Raw genomic sequence first — 23,084 nt, 5'->3', positions numbered from 1 at the left:
TCTCAGCGCAACGTGCTGCCATGTAGGAGCTGGACAACTGTGCTGTGTCCTAAGATGGCAGATGCTATTCTTATCCTGGGGAGCCTTGCTCCAGCTCAGCTCCTTTCTCAGCTGAAATGTTAAAAATCAGAAGCAGGCCTGAGTGTGCTCTCTCTGGGAAGAGTGTAAGTTGAGATTTGTCCCTGTAAAGTCTGTGCAATGATGCTGTGCCACCCCAGTGCCTGGGTGCTCACCGTGCTGTCCCATGGGGAACACAGCAACTGCCCCAGTACTTCCAGCGCTGAGCTGTGGCTCAGTTTGGGGTGGATGGGGGTGTCTCTTCTCTAAAGGCAGGGTGGGCTGTAGCTCTGAAAATGCACGATTTTTCGACTGCTTCCCTGTGTCCCTGTGTGGGTGAGGATGAAGACAGAGGCAGGTTCAGGCTCTGCTCCGGGGTTCAGCAGCGCTGCAGGAGGCCATGTTCCTTTGCTCAGGCTGTGCCTTGGCAGCACCCACCGAGGGAAGGCAGCAGGGCTGCGCACCAGAGATCCCTCAAGGGCTGCTGGAGTATGGGGGCTGCAGGAGAGCCCCTGGCCAGGCCGATGGCTGTCGCGTGGTGGTTAAGGAGACCCAGCTCTGCCTGCAGCCTGACTCCGCTGGCCCTTTGGAGAGCTCAGTAAAGCCGGCATCAGCAACAGGCAATTGGGCAGAGGAAACCAAGGCCTAGCAATATCAGCCATTTGGGCTGTTGCTATGGGGTCACAGGCCCTATCAGCTTTCTTCTCGGCTTGAGTCTTGACACCTGACACTAAAGGGACAGACAACTGATTTTAGTGATCCAGAGCAGAAAGACGATGGCATTCTCACGAGTGGGCCCTCTGCTCAAGGCACCGGGTGGTGGCAGCATGGAGCCGCCGAGGTGGGCCCTGCTCCGGGTGGCTGGCCAGCTGCAGACCAGCAGCTGAGTCTCACTGAAAAACGGGAGCTTCTAAAGCTGCTGGCCCACGCATGTTGATCGAGTCACACCAGATGTGTTAACATCCAACCAGGCGGGTCAGTCAGTTCCATGTGTTTGCTGCCGGGACAGAACAAGGACAGGCGGAATGGGCCAAAGAAGGCCTGGCAATGTCAGGGTCATCAATGCTGGAAGAAAAGACCCTGAGCTGACAGAAGCAGGCGCTGGTCAGGGTGTCCTTTGGGAAGGGGGGCATCCAAGCACTTTGGCAGTGAGGAATGGGATCAGTCTTAAAAGTACCTCTGGGAAATTGGAGAAAATAGCTCTAATTTTTAGAAAGAAATTTAATGAAAAGAAAATAAGTATTTTAGGAGAATGAACTCAGCGAAATGCATGGGGTTTGTTATATGAGCCAGGGAGGAAAGGAATCAGAGGCACACGTTTATACACGATCAACAATGTCAAACAATTCCAAAAACTGGTATATCTAATTATTGCAAATATTAGTGTAAGTATTCTTTCTATGGGGCAGGATATGAATGTTTGATTTTGTCAGCAAGGGGTTATGTTAGTAATAGTATACAGTACTTTCAATAGAGCACATTTTGTAGACCTCTTCTGAAAAAAAAGAAAAATCTTTCTGTACAATAAGGAGGAGTCAGAATGACAAGTATCAAGCATATTACTTATATGATATGGATAGAACTTCACTTTTTAAGTCAAGAGATGAGAAAAGTAAAGACTGGATGTGGGAGCAGGAAAATAATTTTGTCAAATGAAATGATTTTCATTAAGACAGATGGTTATATCACCAGGACTATATCTGTTTAATTGGGAGTAAAAAGGATTTGGAGCAAATATTAAGGAAATATTTGAGTGAGAAAAACTGTATGAGAGAGCAGAGTATCTATAATATTGCATGATCTCCTTTAGCCTATGCTTTTAAGGGTCTGTTTTAGACAAGCATCTCCCATGGACTGTTTAGATATGGATGGTATCATATGCACTTTTATAGAAGAATAGCAAGTGTATCAATAACTTTCTTGCAACTGAAACTGTGATGATCATCATGTCTATTTTTATGTTTACATTTCAAAGTCAGCTGGAGAAGGTGCTATAATTTCTGAGAAGGTGTATATATCCCACATTGCCTCGTAATACCCAGCACAATTGTGTAGACATGTTAAAATCTGAAATATTATTTTTATCTATTAAAAGCTTATTTTTCAATTTGGAAAGAGTTCCCATTTTAGGGTTCTGTTTATTTGCTTCCCTGAACAACAAGGTTTGGGGAATACATTCTAAGGTATGCAAAACCATCGTCTCTTCAAAATTGATAACTGAATAATTTGCCTTTATTTTAAGAAACATTGTAAACATGCTTTAAAAAATGAGAAGTCTTATTATTTTTATGAACCTGTTGTGAGACTTTTTTCCTGAAGTCTTTAACTTGTAAAAAAAAAAACTTTTCTAATGGTACAGTATGAAATATAGCAATTTCATAACCTAAACAAGATACATCACGTATAGCTAGGACATAAAAAAAAAATTTTGCATTCTCAGATTTTCTTTTGTGCTGAAGTAACAGTACTATTCACTTGAGGAGGCCATAAATTATGATAAATTAGCAGGATCCATACAGCATACCAAGGAGAGGGAAACCAAAGATTCCTTTCTCTTGGATATTTATTGTATATTATCTTAACTGCAGAATGTTAGCCTTTTGCACTGACACAATATTTGTGAAGTTGGGCTGCCTGTCAGCTGACAAGTGCTAACTGATCATGGGGAAAGCACTACTCCAAAGGGGCCATAAAGGACCATCTCAGAGACAAAGTTTAAAATAGATACAGTGCATATGTTCCAACAGAACTGCTGCCCCACTGCGGAGGATCTCAGATCTGAGAACCCCTGGACTAGAAGGACATCTGTATCTCCTGAGCTAACTATTCCAGTTACAGAATTTCTTGAAAGTATTTTGTATTAAAGGAAGAAACTTATGAGAAAGAGTTTGAGGAAATAAAATTAAATTCAACAGCTGAATTCCCCGTTAATTTACCAGTGAATCTGCCATACAATCTGTAGAAAGAGATCCTTCCTTTCCGCCATTTCTACATGCATTAGTTCTCTTGAATTCAGATTTACAACACAAATAGGACTGTGGACAACATACATACATTGGGGCACTAAGGGGTGAAATCCCTTAGTGTTAGCAAACACACAAGGCAGATGGCAGTGCAGTCAAGAGATGGCTCTGCTCTGAGACCTTGTACCCTGCAAGATACTGGCCACCTGGAGGCACTTCTCAGGGAGCAGCAGGCTCTTTGAGGGACCTGAGGGACTGATTTAGAAGGAAAGCAACATGTGCCTGTGCTGCTCAGCAAAGCAGTGATTGAGTGAAGTTGGCACTGCATCTTGACCTGCAGCAGAATTGGGGTATATTTTCTCAGGCCACGGTCCTGATCGAAATGTAAAACAATGTCCTGTCCTCCTTTGGACTCAGTGTTCACTTCTCCTTTGGGACGATCTCGGATCTTTTCAAGTACTTTGTGACAAGCCACACAGAGAGAAAGGTCTGTCTGTGGTAGAGTTTAGCGGGGTCAGCAGGGAATCTCCTCAGGACAGAGGTTGCAGCACTGTTAGAACCCCCAGTTGCTAATCTCCCACATGTGCCACCAGTACCCTGATGCCCTGGCTGCTGGCTATCGAGTGACATTGTCTTCTGCTGGAGGTGTTCTGCTTTACACAACTGATTTGCCCTTCAAGAGGAGCAGGAACTTGTATCCTTCCCTTGGCATCTCAGATGGATGCAGAGAGCAATTAAGGAAACTTTTAGACTGACTACCAAGGACATCTATTTGCTAATGTTACCTGGGAGACTGGTGGAGTCTCTGAAGTGACAGGAGACTTAATGTTTTGAAAAACATTTCCCTCAAAAGTACTACAAGAAAAATATCCTGCTGTAGTATAAATATGTCCTGCAGATTAACTATAGCATAGTCTACCTTGGCACCTGGGAGATGCTCTCTGCAATTTAATCACTATTTTTACTTCCTCAAATATGTGACTTCATATGAAAATTTGTACGAAGTGCAAAGAAGATGTATTTGTAACTCAGTCAAAGATAATAACAAAGTGAATTGAACTGCATACCTGGATGTTTGCTTGCTATTAGTTAGCCTCAGTAGAGGATCACAGTAATACACCATAAGTTCAGAGAACAGTTCATGTGTTCAAAAAGTGTTTGGACAAATTCATCAGCTAAAAATCCACCATGAGCTGGTAAATACCCAGACATCGTGTTCTGCTCACGGCTTCCATAAATCCTGGGAGTCAGGAGAGTTTTAGAGAAATGCCACTCTGTTGCCTTAGGCAAGATGCTGCTCCTTCCTGGGCATCTCTTTCAAAGACAAAGTTGGGCTACGTGGACCTTTAATCTCACAAGTACAGCTTATTTTAGGTTATTTTACAGTTGCCTGCAGGGGTTAACACCATTCTCCTTCCTTTCTTTTCCTTCCCCTTCCTTCCTCCTCTTACGGCTACGTGCTGTTTCAATTACATTTTTCTATCCAGTGGTCTCCCAGTTTGCCCACCACACTCACCTGCTCTGTAACAGGAGCCCCTCAGCTGCTTTGGTGGGTGATGGAAAGGGCATTCTGAATGTCATCTCCTTGGCCAGAATCTGCTGCCCAGATCTCTTCCGCTGATGTTAGCTGTGGAGACAGGAGGAGTGTGAGTAATGGTGCACCTGTGGTGTGCATTTGAAAGCTACCCATCCTCTAATCCCAGATTGTGGGTTTTATTTGCCTCTCATGTTCAGTTAGCTCATTCTGAGGACTTCCAAGAATATCACTCTGTGGGAAGCTACTTAGCAATAAATTTGTCATCAAAGTTCCCCCTAGGACAAACACATTCACTTTCCTTAAGATGTAGTGAAGGTGAATCACAACTGCATTAAGATCTGCAGAAATTAGTTTCTGAATTAGAGCAGAAGGGACAGGGGATAGCAAGGCCTTTATAGCCCCTTCATGGCCAGGCTGTGACAAGCTGATCAGCTTGTCTTCACAAGTGCTCACATGTAAACCAAGAAATTTTTGCTTACATTTGCCATGGTAAAGAATGGATGGCCCACACTGCTTTTCAACCTGCAGATTTTAAGTCTCATTAATTATGACCTTCAGTGGTTCTTCCTGGGAAATCATTGATTGCTTCCAGCAGTTCTCTCAGCCCACTAATTCAGCCACATTTATTAGGAATGTTGCTTTAATGGCACATTTCCTAACCAGATGACACATCAAAAATATGGACTGAGCACATTCTGCACCTAACGCTGAAAGCATGCACCTTAGCAGATCTACCCTGAATTGATAAATAACCTTTTAATATGGAAAATGTGCTCTTACCATCTCCTGGGCTCAGTGTCCAGCCACATCCTAGCAGAAGTTTAGGGATAAGCAGTTTTGTTACAGAGTAGTGTTCTGACATTTCTGCTTGTCCTGTGCTAGCATTCCTGGGAGCTCTCATTTTACGCAGAGGGCAGCAGAAACGCTGCTACAGTAGAGGCTGGACGTTCTCTGTCAGACTGTCCATCACAGGCTACAGAGCAAAGTGATCTGTCTAGGCAGCCCCTATCATAATGGCAGCATGGCCAACAACAGCACTTGCAAGCTGAAAATCCTGCAAGGAGCAATTTAAGTTCTTTTCTTTGGGAAAATCATGAGCAAGTCAGGAAACTTAAGACTCTTTCTTGAAGAGTCATAAGCGTAGCTCTATTCCACGTGATTTTTCTATCTCCTGGGAAAGACTCTGTCACTATCTCAGCCTCTACTGTTTTGGGATAATGGTTTGGGGGCTTGTGTTTTTTTTTTTTCTTTGTTTTGTTTTGTTTTTTTTTTTTTTTTTTTGACCTAGAAAGTGCTATATGTTAATACCTTGATTCCGGAATAGAAATGATGCCTTTTATTCTGAGGGGAATATTATTCCACTCTGTATGAGTTACAGAATCTGGTAAGAAAAAGCATTAAAACAAAAAGTGGTCTTTTCACAGCTAGATCTCACATTGCCATACATGGTTTTAAGGCAGAATCAAGGCACTGAGCAAAATATTTTTTTCTAGACTATAAGGACGCTGATAGTAAATACTCATTTCCCAGTGGGAGTGAATTTAGGCAATCCATGCTTAAATAACATCCTTTTTGAAAGATTTCTGCAAATACTAACTGATATGTAAGAGAAGGGCTTAGGCAATGGATGCCATTCGCTATTCCAGGCATAATGCGAAACAATTTAGCAGGCACAGGGGAGATATAAGAGATAAAGGTGATGTCTCAGCATTTTAAAGAGAAAGATCCTGTAGAAGTAAAAGCAGGAAAAGAAAACACAACAATTGCTCCTCAAGCTGAATAATTTCTTCCCTGCTGCCTGTACTCTCTGAAATGAGCAGCTATTGGGAGGTCTCTGCAGAAACACCAAGTAGCCTCATTAGCAATCAACTAGGGCAAGAAACTCTAGCTCAAAAATCAGCCTTCTATCTGCAATACCTTACAAGTATCTGCATCACGGTCTAGTCTCCTGCCTGGGTTGCACTTTAGGTTATTTGCTCAGGATCTGGTCTATGCAGATGTATTGAATTAGACTTTTTCCTTCTGAACAACCCACTTAAAAACCTCAAGCACTGTCAACTGCATCCAGTTATTCATTGGTAATCTCTACAAAACAGATCCTTTGTTGATGTAACTGAGATTGCACAGTGGTCCCTGTGGCTTCTTTAGATCAGAATAATCTGATCTGTCTCACCACCTGGATCTTTCACCCTGGCTAATAAGTGAGAGCTGACTGCTCATCTCACCATAAGCTCCAACGTAGACAACATGGAAAAAGTAACAAATTTTGAATATTTAGCTTCTTAGCTAAAATTCTGAGGATGATGAAAGAAATCTTCAATATGCTGCTGGAGGTATGATTTAGCAGAAAAGGCTGTTAAAGCTGATCAAAGATCTCATAGCCCACTAGAGAACTATAAATGACCTAGCACAAACATAACAGAGCAGCTTAAGGAAAAAAAAAGCATACTTTCACAAATGTATCTCAGCAAAGCACCCTTTCAATTGTATCTTCTTAACCTACTATCTCTGTTAATAATGTGTACTGCATGTGTTTGTAGACAACCGGTGACACATTAGCGGGACTTAACTCAAAAGAGGGTCAGTGTGCCTGCCTGCGCAGTGGCCAAGCTTCAAGGCAGTGCTATGGACAGTGCATCCACCCAGAACGCATCTTTACGTACTGGTAAAGGACCAAGAGCTCAGAGACAAGGCAAGGATGCTTAGAAAGAGCAGGAGCGTGATACCAAAAAGCTAGACCCAAATTCCAGAATGCCATACATCCTGTGAGGCAGACAATCTACTCTAGTTGGTACTAGGGCATTCAAGATCTTGCCTGACAACCCAACTTATCAGTCCATGTGTGGACTCCAGAATCCTTGGGTTTCCTCGCAGTTCAGATGCTGCAGAAGAGGCAACTGCAATTCTTACAAAAATTGGTTGACAAGTGCTCAATCTCCACATGTTAATGGAGTGAGAATGTATTGTCAGCTGCTCCACGTCTTGTTTCATGGTGCAAAGCTAATAATAAGATCGATTTCCTGAAACAGTTCTCCTTGAAATCTCCTTGGCAAGGTAGCACAGGAGCTGCAAGGTGCTGCGGGCAATGACAACCTAAGGGCTGCAGGAACACCTAGGAATCATCTGTGAGATACTGGAGGACCCTTGGGTGGTTTCTTGCCTGTGGGACAGTTACTTTGATTCTGTAGATCTCTTCAACCTTCCTTCTTGGATCTGATGCTAATGATAAGATATAGCAGAAGCTGCTGAGCAAGCTTGTGGCATACTATCCCTTGGAAGTGCAGATACTTGGCTGAGAAAAACACTCATCCAGCTGTGTGGGGCTGGGACAGGCTGGGTGTAGCACTGCAAAAGGTGTCACCTCATTGCGCTGTAGCTATACAGACCTTTCATGTCTTTGCATTTCATAAAGGCAGTATTTGGCCAAGCTGGAGCCATACCTCGAGAGTCTGCCATGGTGCAGAAGGCAGCCACCTGCATTTCCAGAAGGGACTTGTGGCTGCTGGCATTTGTGTTTCTCTTGTGATAGATTTGGCCTCTCATGTGGAGAATCATAGGGAAAGCATTGGTCCTCAAGAGCAGATTTCTTACCTGAACAGAAGCTGAGCAGCTCTCAGCTCTCTCCAGCCTCCTGAGGCTCAATAGTAGAGGGGGAGATGACAAAGGGATCTCTTTTTAAAATGAGTGTTATTGTCCCCACAGAGGAGGCTGACAGGTCACTTGTGGGTGAGAAGACCATGAAATTCATGCTGTGCACCAGAAACACAAACTCAAGAGCCTTTGACATTGCTCCACTTTCACACTTCATTTGTGGTCATGAGTGGCCCTCTTTCTCCCCAGCTCATGCTCACTGAACACAAGGGAAGGGAAATCACGTTGATGGGTGGCGTAGTTCAGCCCCGACAGGGACCAGACTACGCAGTCTCTCTCTCACTCCCCGCACAAAGACTTACAGAAAGTGGGATGGGATCTGTTTTCAGCATGACTGGATGTCACCACTAGAGCACTTTTGTCCACACCGTATGTCTGTGCAGGACCATCTGTGTCCAGGGATTTCTCTAATTCAATCTCTTCTGACTGTGTTGTGGTTTGCTTCTAGTCCCAGTGCACTCCAGGCCCTGTAGAGATGGAAACAGAAGTGGCAGAAAGTCAACGGTTGGCAGGATCTATTTATTTGTTTTGCCGCAAGACACTGCTGCCTCTTTCAGTAGATCCCACTTCCCAAGGACAGGTGTCGTCTCAGTTGCCCCATGCTTGGACAGAGGAAACTGGCCAATTTTCTGTGGCCTAACTCACTGAGAACTGTGGAGCAAAATCTATATAGAGTCTGGATCTGGTAATTCCAATTACAGACTACTCCTTCGTAAGAATCTGGAATGCGCAATAGGCCATGTCACAGAAATTTATCACTTGGGGTGGGGCTGATAATCTCTGAATTAAAAGGAATCCAAAGCAGATGCTGTGTATCCCAGAGCTTTTTACAAGATACCTATCTGAGTGTCCATATGACTAGGATTTTAAATCTGTGGAAGAAAATTCTTAAAGTTAGTTTGCCTGCAAATATGAATTAATATAATCTTCATCTTCCAGAAAGAACATCTGGAGAAAAGGGTAAAAGTTTAGGTCTTGTTTTCTCCTGAAACTTCCCCTGGTCTTCCCATGTTGGATTCCTAGGCTTTTTCTATCTATTTTCTCACATTTTCCTTCTCAGTTTCCAGACCCTCCAAATCTAGTCCAAAGGGTAAGGGGTTTTCCCTTTGAAAACTGCTCTGACAAATAATGCACCATCTTTGTGAACAGCATGCACGCAGATGCCAGTGCTGCATTTCACAATTTTCTCTCCATACCATCATTTAATATCACTTATTAAAAAGTTCAGGGCAGAAGCTACACTTCATGCTTTATTTAGTTGTGCGAAAGGGAAAACAGGCGTTTGCCAACCAGCAGAGACCCAAGCCAAGGGTTATGCAGTGCTGATGCAGCCAGACAATTCTTGTGGTCACAAGCACCAATGGCTTGCTGCAAGGCATCTTGCACCATTTTGCCCGATACCAGAAATTGCACTCAGCAGCAGATTAATTAAGCTTTACAGATGCAGTCTTGATAGTTAAATCTATGTGCTTTATCTGGTCTTCAAAGAAGGAAGCAGGTTTGCAAAGTAAGCCTTCCTTTTACAAATACTGAAGAAAGACTGTAACTTTTTCCTGTGTCCATTTATTTTGTTCTATATTATGATTTCTACTGATTTCTCCAGTATAGCCGTCAACCTTACTGCACTGTAGTTCCCTTGATTTCCCCTTTTAATACCATGGGATTACATTAGTCATCTGGCAGTCCTATGATATCCCAGTGCATTTTTAAGTAGGAGCTTCCACACCATGTTTGGAAGCTTAGCAACTTCATCATTGAATTCCTCTAGATTTTTGTACATCTATATTTGAGGACTAAGAAGGAGCTAGGTCTTTGCAATGAGACTACTAACCTGATGACAAGGGTGTGAAATCAGCTTCATCGTGGGAAGAGGACTTAAGCACAGAAGTGACAGAAGAATGGCTGCAAATGTAGGAATTTTGCGAGGGAGAAGGGGAACACAGTCAGAATCATGGAGATACGGCGAGACAATGTGCAGTGGAACATGGTCATGGGAGGGTACGAACTGTCTAGGAAGAATAGACAGGCAAGATGAGGAGGATTTATGCCTTATTTTAAAGTGCTCCTTAATTATGCAAAGCTCCAGTGTGAAACTGTAGACATCCCATCAGAGACAGGAGGAAAATGAGGGACGTTGTGATACGCCACCCAACAAAGAGAAAGTGGAGGAGGATTTCTAGATTTCTACAACTAGTAGAAAGGCAGAAGTCTCCTCTGCCTTAGGGAGCATTTCAGACATGTGGACATCTACTGAGAGGGCAGCTATGCCAGAATTCTTAGACTGTGCTAATGACATCCCAATGTAAATACTGGACAAGCAATGTTGAGTACTGGAAGCAGGGATGAACTAGTGATAAATATGAACGCAGATGGCAGCTCAGGCTGCAGCGACCACATGTTGACTGAAGTATCTCGTGGAAAGCTGGGGAGGTAAGCAACAGAATTAGCACTCTAGAATTCGTAAGATTGGAATTCATCGTATTCAGAGAACTCAAAGTGAGAACACCCTTGGCAGCAGCTATGAAAGAAAAGACTGATCAGGAGAGATGGTTTGAGTTTAAAGCAAAATTATTGAGACCTCAGGAACTAACTACCTTGTTCTGCAGGAAGACTGGGAATTTCATCTTAGCTAAGCAGCAAACTCCTTGATGAACTAAAACACAAACACAGCTGTTAAGGAATGAGGAGAGGCTTGGTGAAGGGCCTGAAGCAGGAAACTTAAGGGATCTGAATTCCCTGAACAGCATGAGCATGCAGAAATATTAACACAAGACTGACTTCAGTGCAGGAGCTGGAAGGAATTCAGCTTCACAATTTCCACCTCTCAAGTGCAATCTGTTTGCTATGAGCCTACTGTTAAACCAAGGAGGAAGACAAGGCCATTGTCAGGATATGTTCCCAATAACTGGATGCCTCATCATTGTTCAGGGATCTGTGAGTGGCAGCTGAACATATAGGGAAACTTGGCAGGCCTCTATTCCTGTATGAAGAATTATTTTGTGAAGGTTGTGTGATCAAATCAGATATTAAATGCCCTTCACGTTACTATATTGCACAGGACGAGAATTCAAAATTACCGCACTGGTCTTCTCGTAATGGGCAGCTCTTCTTCCTAATCTATGTGAAAACATTCTGAGATATTCAGCTGTCCCCATAACTTGTGTGGTGAGCTCTGGGTTTAGATTCCAGTCTGGGGCCCAAAATGTGGGTGCTGCAGTGCCAGAGGATTCTTGGAATTAGCTAGAGCACAGGGCATCGTTTAATGTTGTATATTACACTGGACTCCAGACATTGTTTTTCTGATCTTTTTCCTGTGTTATTCACTGAGATATTTTAATGATTTAAATGCAAATGACTGGAAGAAGACTGTATTGAGATCTGGAGGATCTGAAGAAGTTCAAGGGATTACACCCTTTCATAAAACCTGATCATTTACTCTCTTGGACTACCAGCAAATCTTGTTTTCCCATACCATCAGCATTACACAAGGCTACCTGCTACCACTCTTGCACTGGTACAGGCAGTACGGTGTTGTCAGATTTTTCTGGGACCGTGAATGCGTAAATATGCACATTTTGATGGCACAGCAGTGCTAGACTGAGGACTTATCAGAATGCATAGTATCTGGAACTATATGCTGAGGTGATATGAGTGATTTTGTTTACAAGCATGGTAGGGTAAGACTTGTTGCTCTGGGGAATTGTAAGTAGGGAGGGGCTATGGGAGCCTCTGGAACTTCAGATTTGACAGAAGGGACTGGTTATTTATGCAGACAATAATAGGAGCAAGCTATGTCACATGCAAGTAAAATATGTAAGAGAGTGAACAGTAAGGTAGCAGAGTTTCACTTTTTGCATGAAATATGCACTGAAACAGATATTATCTATGCATGCACAAGTCACAACCTCAAAAGTAGGCTCAGGAATCTATTCAAGAGCTTAATTTCAAAGTAGAATCTCTGATTACTTGGGTTCAGGCTTCCAACTCACTGTATTTCCAACTCTTTCAGCTATTGAGTGTCCCCTATAGAAACCTCAGCTGTAATACATTTTGACTTGCTGATTTTTAGAAAAACACAGCAGAAAAGTGGGTCTTAACAGCAATTATTTGCTGGTTTTTGACATAGTGTTCCTGTTCCCTTCAATGCATGTGTTCCTAAAGCATCATAGACATTATCATCCCCATTGCATGACTGAAAAGTTGTGTTATAAACATACCAAGGAAACTACCATGGGTCAAGCAGCAAGTCACTGAGAAAGCCAGCAATAGGAACCATAAGTCCCTGCATCCAAATTCTCTAAGTGCCTTGAGTGGTCTAGATTCTCTCCTTAACACTCTTGACAAATTATTTATAGATGTATTCACGTAGTTAGTAAGATATAAAAATGTTCTAATTATATCATTCAAATCAAATGACAATTATGCCCTTAGTTTGCCAGACAATGTTTTGCCAAAGAAGGTTTGCCAGAAATGTTTTGACCGAAGAAAGGGGGAGCATCTGCAGCATCTGCAGACAAGACACTATAAAATCTCCCAGGGACAAGTCTGGCCTGTCTCCACGGAAGGCTTCAAGGTAAGCGCATGCACTTTGTGAGCCTGAGGAAAGAGGACAATGTCCTTGAAATATCCCATTCCATTTCTCCTGCCTCTGGCAACCATTTCTATGAGGCAGTGCCCATGTGAACAAAAATTTTCAGTATAATTTCAATGCGTGTCTGTGTCTTCAATCTATAATTTGTCTCTGGAATTCCATGCAGCAATAAGAAACAACTGCTATTCTTATTTTACAAGGTTGGACATTTTCCAGGATACGAGGCTTTTTCCAAAGGTAACACCCTAAATAATGCACTCCTACATCACAGTCTAAAGACAGCACTTTGATACAGCTGCATGACTTCTTTTCATAATTTTTCTTATATTTCTGCCAAATTTGCTTAGATTAGACTGTTGAAAATGGGGCAGATTTTAAAAGTGAAGTAATTTTTAATTATTAGCACACAAATTAATACTCTTGACAAGAAATTACTCTCTTGAAGATTCATCACTCATAATTAAGGACCAAAATAAAGAGTGATTTTCTCTGGCTGTAGGTTTTTTTTTTATGTGAAGACCTCAAATCTGGTCAGAATTTGTCAAGATGAGTTACCAAACTGTAGTCAATATTCAGAAGATGTTCTATTTACTGTTACATGCCTGTGTATTTCAGAAGTCCAAGTCCCACACTCTTGAGTGGGACTTAAGTACTTTTAAATTCCAGTCAAAGTGTATTTCAGTGGTTGCTTCTGAGGGATATTCTGGAAGACTAGCTAGTAATTTATTAGCTAAAGAGCAAGGAGTTTTCTCAATGATATAGATAATATTCTTCTTAGTGATACACAACCTTTTTTTTTCCCCACCAGACACCTCTGTTGACGTGCTTTCAATAAAGTGCAGACATGGCCTCTTCAGACTCTGAGATGGCCGTCTTTGGGGAGGCAGCTCCTTACCTCCGAAAGTCAGAAAAGGAGAGAATAGAGGCCCAGAACAAGCCTTTCGATGCCAAGTCATCCGTCTTTGTGGCCCATCCTAAAGAATCTTTTGTGAAAGGGACAATCCAGAGCAAAGAAGGAGGGAAGGTCACTGTGAAAACTGAAGGTGGAGAGGTAAGCAAATTCAAGCTTCAGATCAGCATTTGATTCTCACTCTGAGCTTTTATGACACACATGGATCTTTCATTTCCTTGGCAGACCCTGACCGTGAAGGAAGATCAGGTCTTTCCTATGAACCCTCCTAAGTACGATAAAATCGAGGACATGGCCATGATGACCCACCTCCACGAACCCGCTGTGCTGTACAACCTCAAAGAGCGTTATGCAGCCTGGATGATCTACGTAAGTACCAGCAGCACTCTTCCCTTGGGTAGCTGGGAGGAACTGCTCTGCTGGGCTAAGTGGAAGCCAACGTGCTGTCTCCCTTCCTCGCAGACCTACTCGGGTCTCTTCTGCGTCACCGTCAACCCCTACAAGTGGCTGCCGGTGTACAACCCGGAGGTGGTGTTGGCCTACCGAGGCAAGAAGCGCCAGGAGGCCCCTCCACACATCTTCTCCATCTCTGACAACGCCTATCAGTTCATGCTGACTGGTGAGTGCTTGATTTCCTTCAAACTTCTCTTGCAATGAGCTATCTGTAGAGGGAAATGGAGAGTATTCTCTGGAAATATACCGCAACATTTAAGATGTTGTATGTGTACGAGGTTTATATAGTCAATTCAAATTTGCAAGTATCAGTGCTAGCAAGTAAAACAGAGTATCTCTGCATTGAACAGGTGCGTAAGCTTCACTTGATTATTTTACAAATGGCATTCATTATGGAAATGATGACCAAATGGTCTGAAGTACATACGGCCTTTAATGATCTATATAATCCCTATACTGACCTATGCAACTGTAAATGAATTGCACCTTATAGTGAAAAATAAACCTCAGAAAACAATGTCAAGGAAAAAATAAAGCTGTTAGCAATTCAATTGAATTATTTAAAAAAAGTTCTTTCTGCTTTCTCCTCTTCCTTCCACCTCTTATTTTCTCTTCTGTATGTGTGCATTGAAATCAAAGATGAGCAGGATTTTAGATCTTCTTTTCCTGTTCTTTTGTTACAAATGGAAAAACAGATTCAGAATAGAAAAATGAAAAATTAACCTTATCTATATATGACCTCAGGAATACACAGTATCTGTTTATATAGTGGTAAAAAAAAAAAAAAAAAAAGAGGAAAAAATAGTGAAAGAAGTTGCTCAGATGTTTCTGTTGTTCATGACACCTCCAAATTTCCATATGGTTACTCAGGAAAATTTCAGCTTCAGAATAATTTACATGCTGTCTAAGTCCAACTTCAATATTTTCAATAAATGTACTTGCATAATAAAAGAGAAATAAGTAGCCTGATGAGAAGAGTATCTTGAAAGGCACAAGACTACAAAAGCTAACTCTGAAGAGATGTCTTTACTGACCCAGTTGATAATACTGAAGATACTGCCTGGACCATCAAAAGTACCCACTAAATTCCTAGGGCTTTTCACTGCATCCTTTGGAAGCTTCAGTTCTTATTTTTCTCCTAATTTTTGAGTTCTTTGTTGGTCATAAGCACTAGGAAAAGCTATTTTATCTCTCTCTTGTCACAGATCGTGAGAACCAGTCGATCCTGATCACGTATGTACACTCCCTGCTCGGGTCTCTGTGGGGCTGCCAGGTGCCAAGGGACCTCCTGCCTGACCACGCGCTCTCTGCTTCTCTCTTTGGTTTGACAGCGGAGAATCCGGGGCAGGGAAGACTGTGAACACAAAGCGTGTCATCCAGTACTTTGCAACAATTGCAGCGAGCGGGGAGAAGAAGAAGGAAGAACAGCAGTCAGGCAAAATGCAGGTGAGTCAGAACAGACTGAAGGCTCAGCATGTAATTGCCATGTGAACTAAACACTGTAACTGAATAATTATTGTCCTGCAGGGAACGCTTGAGGATCAAATCATCAGCGCCAACCCACTGCTGGAGGCCTTTGGAAATGCCAAGACCGTGAGGAACGACAACTCCTCACGCTTTGTAAGTTGTTGCTTTAGACAAAGTCTCTCCCTCTCATTACGCAACAAGTGATGGCCAGAGCAGTATTCCACATAAAGGGGATGTCAGAAGAACCCATCCAGGCTGAAATATTGCTTCTGCTCCTTAACAGGGCAAATTCATCAGAATCCACTTTGGAGCCACAGGCAAACTGGCTTCTGCTGACATTGAAACTTGTAAGAGACTCCCCTGGCCTGATCCCGTTCCTTCCCAAATTCCCACCTCCATGTGCGTTCCTGCACCTAACTCTTTCTACCTTCCTTGCCAGATCTGCTGGAGAAGTCCAGAGTCACTTTCCAGCTCAAGGCAGAAAGAAGCTACCACATATTTTATCAGATCACCTCCAACAAGAAGCCAGAGCTCATTGGTAGGAAGCTCACTAACTTTTTTGAAAGAAGGTCACTGAGCAATAGCTCATTATGTCATCTGGAAAGCTAAAGCAAGCTTTGCTTTTCCCTTTCAGACATGCTCCTCATTACCACCAATCCTTATGATTTCCACTTTGTGAGTCAAGGTGAAATCACTGTTCCCAGTATTGATGACCAGGAGGAGCTGATGGCTACAGATGTAAGTAACTTACGAAACAGGTCATCTGATGGGTAGGAGCCCTGGTACATATTCATTTACTTTACTATTTCTCTTGCCAGAGTGCCATTGACATCCTGGGCTTCACTGCTGATGAAAAGACTGCCATCTACAAGCTGACAGGGGCTGTCATGCACTATGGGAACTTGAAGTTCAAGCAGAAACAACGAGAGGAGCAGGCAGAGCCCGATGGCACAGAAGGTATCAGCAGATTCAGCAACCTTTCCAAAAGAGATTTTTCTTTTCACCAAAAGAAGGGTAGATTTCAGGCTTTAAATATGCAAAAGAGTAAACTAAAAAAAATTGTTCAATGAGTAGATGACAGTTGAGACATATATCTCATCTAATGATACCTGTAATTTTATTTGGTGACTACTTAATAAGAGATCTGCTGTACATTTCCAGGAAGCCAGGAGGTGTGGATGTCTATTCCTTTAACATTATTAGTGATACTTTTGTTGGAATATACCTTGCAATCTCTGCTATATTGTGGAGCAGTGAAGTGGTTCAGCTGTAACAGGATAGGAAACTGTGCTCCTATTCATCCTCACCTATTGGAGGGAACTCTGATGTGAGATGTGTATTTAAATAGTCTCTGTCATGGCAGGAAGTACAATCCATGCCTCCAGGGATGAATCCATGAATCCTCTTGCTGTACAACTAAAAAGAAAGTGTGAAGTCACATAGTCATGCCTGAAAAAAGATGAAAGCAATGAGTTTTCTTGAAGAACATTTGTAGAAAACAAGGCTCAGAAAGCGTTGTAGACTCTAAATCCTGAAGACAACAAAGAAATTAGCTTTGTAGCTTTGACTCGGATATTTTTGTGCAACCCTGTAACAGTGAACACTACTGTTACTTTTGAGACAGTCTGTCAAGGACCAAATTTTAGGAATTGCCCGATATTTATTTCTTTCTCACTCACTTCTGTTGTTTAGTGGCTGACAAGGCTGCCTACCTGATGGGTCTGAACTCAGCAGATCTGCTCAAGGCCCTGTGCTACCCTCGAGTTAAGGTCGGGAATGAATATGTGACCAAGGGTCAAACGGTGCAGCAGGTAGGAAAAAGTGGTAACCTGGAACATGCTTTGATGGTTCCTGTTCATCCTCCTCTGCTGTGTATAGTAACCTCCAAACCTTTTTCCTTGCTTTAGGTGAACAATGCAGTTGGTGCCCTGGCAAAAGCTGTCTATGAGAAGATGTTCCTGTGGATGGTCGTTCGCATCAACCAACAGCTGGATACCAAGCAGCCCAGACAGTACTTCATTGGTGTCCTGGACATTGCTGGCTTTGAGATCTTTGATGTAAGGAACACAGTTTTCCCAGCGTTTTTATAGAAGGACAATTAAAAGTAAAGGGAATTTCAACACACATTTTTAATAGAAGTTAGTATCTTCCTAGACATATTTGCAGGGCTTTTGGAATCACCTTTTTTAATCCTGAAAAAAAAAATAGTAATAGAAAACTAATCTCCTAATTACATTGAATTTGAAACATTCTCTCTTTTTTAAATGCAAAGCCTGTCCTAGAGAGATAGCACAGTAAAATTGCACAGGAAGAGGCCTTGTATTTAAAGTATCACCATGATTAATTAGCATTGGACAAGAAAACACCTTGCTATTATTGCTGAGCCTTGAAAATGTTGCATCTCTTTTCATGTCTGGCAGTTCAACAGCTTTGAGCAGCTGTGCATCAACTTCACCAATGAGAAACTGCAACAGTTCTTCAACCACCACATGTTCGTGCTGGAGCAGGAGGAGTACAAGAAGGAAGGAATTGAATGGACATTCATTGACTTTGGGATGGACCTGGCTGCCTGCATTGAGCTCATTGAGAAGGTATCCTTCCTATTCAGGTGTATTATATGTTGGATCTTCCATACTCATCAAGAGACATACTTAAGAAGCATGTGAGAATTTTCTGGCTTTTTCTAATACATACCCTGTGAAAGTCACAACAGAGTGGAAGTGTTTTTGGAGATCATACTCGGATATCAAGACTTTTGGTGAGAATATTAATTTCCAGATTACAAACTGAAGTTATATAAGAGACTATAGTGTTCTGTAAGTACCTATCAGTAAAGAAGTTTTATGGAGAAGATAGTATTTCATGATGTTGTATTGAATTTTTTCATCAGCAAATGCATTTACGTAAGTTCAGTGAAACAGTAACACTGGAAAAACTTGAACCTTGGTTAATTTTCTCTGACTCATTGTCATGAAATGGATAGGCACAGCTTTATCTTCTGACTCTAGCAACTTTCCAGCCAAGGAATGTCTCCTTTGTAATCTGTTTCTCCCTCTCGTCTGTTGTACTATCTTCCAGCCCATGGGCATCTTCTCCATCCTGGAAGAGGAGTGCATGTTCCCCAAGGCAACTGACACCTCTTTCAAGAACAAGCTCTATGACCAGCATCTGGGCAAGTCCGCAAACTTCCAGAAGCCCAAGCCTGCCAAAGGCAAGGCTGAGGCCCACTTCTCCCTGGTGCACTATGCTGGCACAGTGGACTACAACATCTCTGGCTGGCTGGAGAAGAACAAGGACCCCCTGAATGAAACTGTCATTGGGCTGTATCAGAAATCATCTGTGAAGACACTGGCCTTGCTCTTTGCCAACTATGGTGGAGCAGATGCAGGTCAGCTCTGTGAAAATTGTATTTTCAGTGTAGAACAATGTTGACACAGAATTAAAGCAGTAAACACTAAACATTTAGAGTTTTTTTGTGTTCTGTAGTCTCCAATAAGCAACATTCATATTTTAATACTTTTTTTTCTTTTCTTCTGTTTGCAGAGGCTGGAGGTGGTGGCAAAAAGGGTGGCAAGAAGAAGGGTTCTTCTTTCCAGACTGTCTCAGCTCTTTTCCGGGTACAGTAGTGCATTTGTTGTCTCTTTGTAATATGAAGAAAGGAGGTGAGCTAATATTAAGTTTGAAAGGGTTATTTTGCTTTACTGTAACAGTGGTAAAATTCTTTGGAAATTCCACATCAGGTTTTCCAGGATCAGTTTCAATATTGCTAATATGTTGTATTAAAAAAACCCCAAACATTCAGTCTTCAAAGATAATGAAAATCTAGTGGGTTTTTTTGTTTGTTTGTTTGTTTGGAGAAGACATTATTCAGATGTTTATATTTTTTACGTCTTTGGGTCAGACTAGAACTATATTTTTAGTACTCTTGCATTTCTCTGAGGTTGGGGAATTGACAGTCTCCTTATAAGCAGTCTCCAAGGAGATATTTATCTTTGAAAAAAATCCACTTTTTTTTTTTTTAAACTTAAGTAGGTTGACTTTAGAAGGCAGAACATGAAAAAACTAGAAGTTAGTTACTTTGTATGAAAGTGTGAAATTGTATATTAGTTTCCACTGGATAAATAGCAACCTACTAGTATTTCAGTCTTAAAAAATGGTGTTCAATATCTTAAAATAGAAGAAATGTTTGGCTTCTGTGGCTTTACCTAGGTTTTCTCAAATCCAGCTACTTTTGAGAAGCCATAAAGTCATTACCATGGGCTTGATGCATCAAACATAGGACACAGGAAACTCACATTACTAACTGGTCCCTCTAGGAGAACCTAAACAAACTGATGACCAATCTACGGAGCACTCACCCCCATTTTGTCCGTTGTATCATCCCAAATGAAACAAAAACACCTGGTAAGATGCTCAAGCAGAAAGAGAACTTGCTCTGCTGCAGCCATTCCCTTCTGCACTGGAAACTGTGGTATTAATTTATGCTCTGAATTGCTAGGTGCCATGGAGCATGAACTGGTTCTTCACCAGCTGCGGTGTAATGGCGTGCTGGAAGGCATCAGAATTTGCAGGAAAGGTTTCCCCAGCAGGGTTCTCTATGCTGACTTCAAACAGAGGTAAGAGCGCTGCACTTCTCAGCATCCTTAACACCAATGTTGATTCATTCACGTAGCTTCGTTCAGGCTGGGCTCTGGTGTCAAAACCAGCTACGTATGAGCTGGTGGGGTTCAGTAGCTGGTCTGCGTTGGCTGGGGAAAAGTAGCCTTATTTTTCTCTTTTTCTTTTCACAGATACAAGGTGCTTAATGCCAGTGCCATCCCAGAGGGACAGTTCATTGATAGCAAGAAGGCTTCTGAGAAGCTTCTTGGGTCAATCGATGTGGACCACACCCAGTACAAATTTGGCCACACCAAGGTACAAACCCTCCTTGATTCACTTGCTGTGTGTCTGTGCTTTGCTCTACCTGATAGTGATGTGCCGCAACATTCCCTTTCTCCAGGTGTTCTTCAAAGCTGGGCTGCTGGGACTTCTGGAGGAGATGAGGGATGAGAAGCTGGCACAGCTCATCACCCGCACACAGGCCAGGTGCAGGGGTTACTTGATGAGAGTGGAGTACCAGAGAATGGTGGAGAGGAGGTAGACATTCCTCATCTTCAGTTAAAGTCACTGTGCTTGGGGGAAAGTGTTGACACTCATCATAATGAAAATATTCAATGTACATTTTAATTGTGCTTCAGGGAGTCCATCTTCTGCATCCAGTACAACATTCGTGCATTCATGAATGTGAAGCACTGGCCCTGGATGAAGCTGTTCTTCAAGATCAAGCCCTTGCTGAAGAGTGCAGAATCTGAGAAGGAGATGGCCAACATGAAACAGGAGTTTGAGAAAACCAAGGAAGATCTTGCAAAGTCTGAGGCAAAGAGGAAGGAGCTGGAGGAGAAAATGGTGGCCCTGCTGCAGGAGAAAAATGACCTGCAGCTCCAAGTGCAGGCTGTGAGTTTATCACCATTAACTTATCACTCAAAAAAAGTGTATACATTCAGACTATTCTTTATGAAGCAGAAGGTCAGACTATAGAAGACCAAAAGTCAGATAATTGATGAATTATCCATCATATGCATGTGAAGTTGAGGAAACAAGTGTCTGGCAGTGGTGTGGTGAGCACTCTAACAGCCAGTGCAAAGAAGCAGGGAGCTTCAAGTGGAAGTCCAAGTTCTTCTTGCCTTTAGAGGAAGGAGGCAGATATAGATAGCCAACAAAAAATACTCAGAGTAGAGTTTACCTGAACCCCGAACTCCTTCTGAGCAGGTGAGTCCTGCAGAGGGTATTTCCATCTCACCAGGATGTAGAACAATTAATTCATTTTGTAGCATGAACGCAAGCCAGAGGTTAAAGTAGTTCTTGTGAATTTGGGTGTAGGAAAAGCCATCCACCTTTTGTTTAATAACTAGTGGTTAAGCATTCACTCAGTAATTGGGAAATACAGCTTCCAATTTCTCCTTAGTCTAAGAATCTATAGATACGGAGTTCCCATTTTGAGAAAAAGTCACACCATCCAGGGGCATTTCTTTTTCCCTTGGTTGTTAATTAGACGAAAGAGTTTTGTATGCTTTAGACTTAACTGGCATGAATCAAGGTCAGAAACAAAATTTATAATGAAGCAGAAGTTTTCAATGTTTTTGAACACTGTAGTTTTTACATCTCTAATCTGGATATTCTATGGCAGTTCCACTACAAATAACATGCTGTGGTGGTAATATTATTCATGATTAAGATTGAGAGGTCTGGCTAAGAAGTTATCTTTATTAAAAGAACATTCCTTTCCACTAAAAGCCATCCTGCTACAGTGTAATTTGTTGGGGTCCCTGGTCTGGGGGGTACAATTTAGAAGAGGTCAGACAAAAGTTTTATTAACTATAAACACTGTAAGAGAACATTTGGACAACATCTCCTTCTCTGCTCCCCGCTTCTCTGCCAATTGATTGCAGAGACCCAACCTATGTACTGTACATCCCAGAAAAAAAAAAAAAACAAACAAAAAACACCACCGATAAAAAACAAAAAAAACCCCAAAGCCCACAAGGTTAAAGTTACTTGAGGAGAGGCCAACTTCAGGCCATGTTTTAACACATGCTTACATAAAAAAATTCAGAAAACAAGCCAAGAAAATCTGTCTCCCCACCAGGAAGCAGATAGTTTGGCTGATGCTGAGGAAAGATGTGACCAGCTCATCAAAACCAAAATCCAGCTGGAAGCCAAAGTTAAAGAAGTGACTGAAAGGGCTGAGGATGAGGAAGAAATTAATGCTGAGCTGACAGCCAAGAAGAGGAAACTGGAGGATGAATGTTCAGAGCTGAAGAAAGATATTGACGACCTTGAGTTAACACTGGCCAAGGTTGAGAAGGAAAAACATGCCACAGAAAACAAGGTATGAAGCAGAAGATGTCACTCTCACTCCAGAAAAGACTTCTCTTTTGTTATATGATATAAAGTTCTAAACAACAATTTTTATCTGCACTTTTATTCCCTTCTTCTCAAAGGTAAAAAACCTCACAGAGGAGATGGCAGCCCTGGATGAGACCATTGCCAAGCTGACAAAAGAGAAGAAAGCCCTCCAAGAGGCCCATCAGCAGACACTGGATGACCTGCAGGCAGAAGAGGACAAAGTCAATACTCTGACCAAAGCCAAAACCAAGCTGGAGCAGCAAGTGGATGATGTAAGCACACAGGCCTGCAGCAAGAACAGGCAGGTACGGAGTTAGAGCTGGCTGGCAGAGCACTGATGGTCTTGTTGTGTTTAGCTGGAAGGGTCCCTGGAACAGGAGAAGAAACTGCGCATGGACCTTGAGAGAGCTAAGAGGAAACTTGAAGGAGACCTGAAGCTGGCCCATGACAGCATAATGGATTTGGAAAATGACAAGCAGCAGCTGGATGAGAAGCTGAAGAAGTAAGTGT

At 42.2% G+C, this 23,084-nt stretch overlaps 2 protein-coding genes across 2 annotated transcripts in view; both read left to right on the top strand.

Moving 5' to 3' along the window:
• The window catches only part of LOC104476946 (uncharacterized), a 125,988-nt gene that overhangs the window by 60,774 nt on the left and 42,130 nt on the right, over window positions 1-23,084 (top strand). The gene's annotated exons all lie outside the window — the stretch shown is intronic.
• Window positions 12,974-19,061, top strand: LOC104485924 (myosin heavy chain, skeletal muscle, adult). Its single transcript, XM_086762323.1, has 15 exons — window positions 12,974-13,036; window positions 13,608-13,850; window positions 13,935-14,078; window positions 14,172-14,328; window positions 15,368-15,395; window positions 15,494-15,608; window positions 15,690-15,782; window positions 15,913-15,976; window positions 16,069-16,167; window positions 16,264-16,367; window positions 16,448-16,586; window positions 17,322-17,440; window positions 17,537-17,686; window positions 18,050-18,220; window positions 18,708-19,061. The coding sequence occupies exons 2-15, from the start codon at window positions 13,644-13,646 to the stop codon at window positions 19,059-19,061; spliced, it is 1,944 nt and encodes a 647-aa protein (XP_086618449.1). The 5' UTR covers window positions 12,974-13,036; window positions 13,608-13,643.

This window comes from Chlamydotis macqueenii, chromosome 18 (genome assembly GCF_036417535.1).
Source record: "Chlamydotis macqueenii isolate bChlMac1 chromosome 18, bChlMac1.mat, whole genome shotgun sequence".
Taxonomy (NCBI): Eukaryota; Metazoa; Chordata; class Aves; order Otidiformes; family Otididae; genus Chlamydotis; species Chlamydotis macqueenii.
Note: the sequence above shows the minus strand (reverse complement) of the source record. Positions and strands in the feature narration are given on the sequence as shown.

Bases quoted from the DNA above. Each gene is read 5' to 3' on its own strand.
- LOC104485924 (XM_086762323.1), top strand. From the start codon at position 13,644: ATGGCCTCTTCAGACTCTGAGATGGCCGTCTTTGGGGAGGCAGCTCCT. The intron at 15,609-15,689 runs GTGAGTCAGAAC...ATTGTCCTGCAG, and splicing joins AGCAGTCAGGCAAAATGCAG to GGAACGCTTGAGGATCAAAT. The intron at 17,441-17,536 runs GTAGGAAAAAGT...TCCTTGCTTTAG, and splicing joins AGGGTCAAACGGTGCAGCAG to GTGAACAATGCAGTTGGTGC.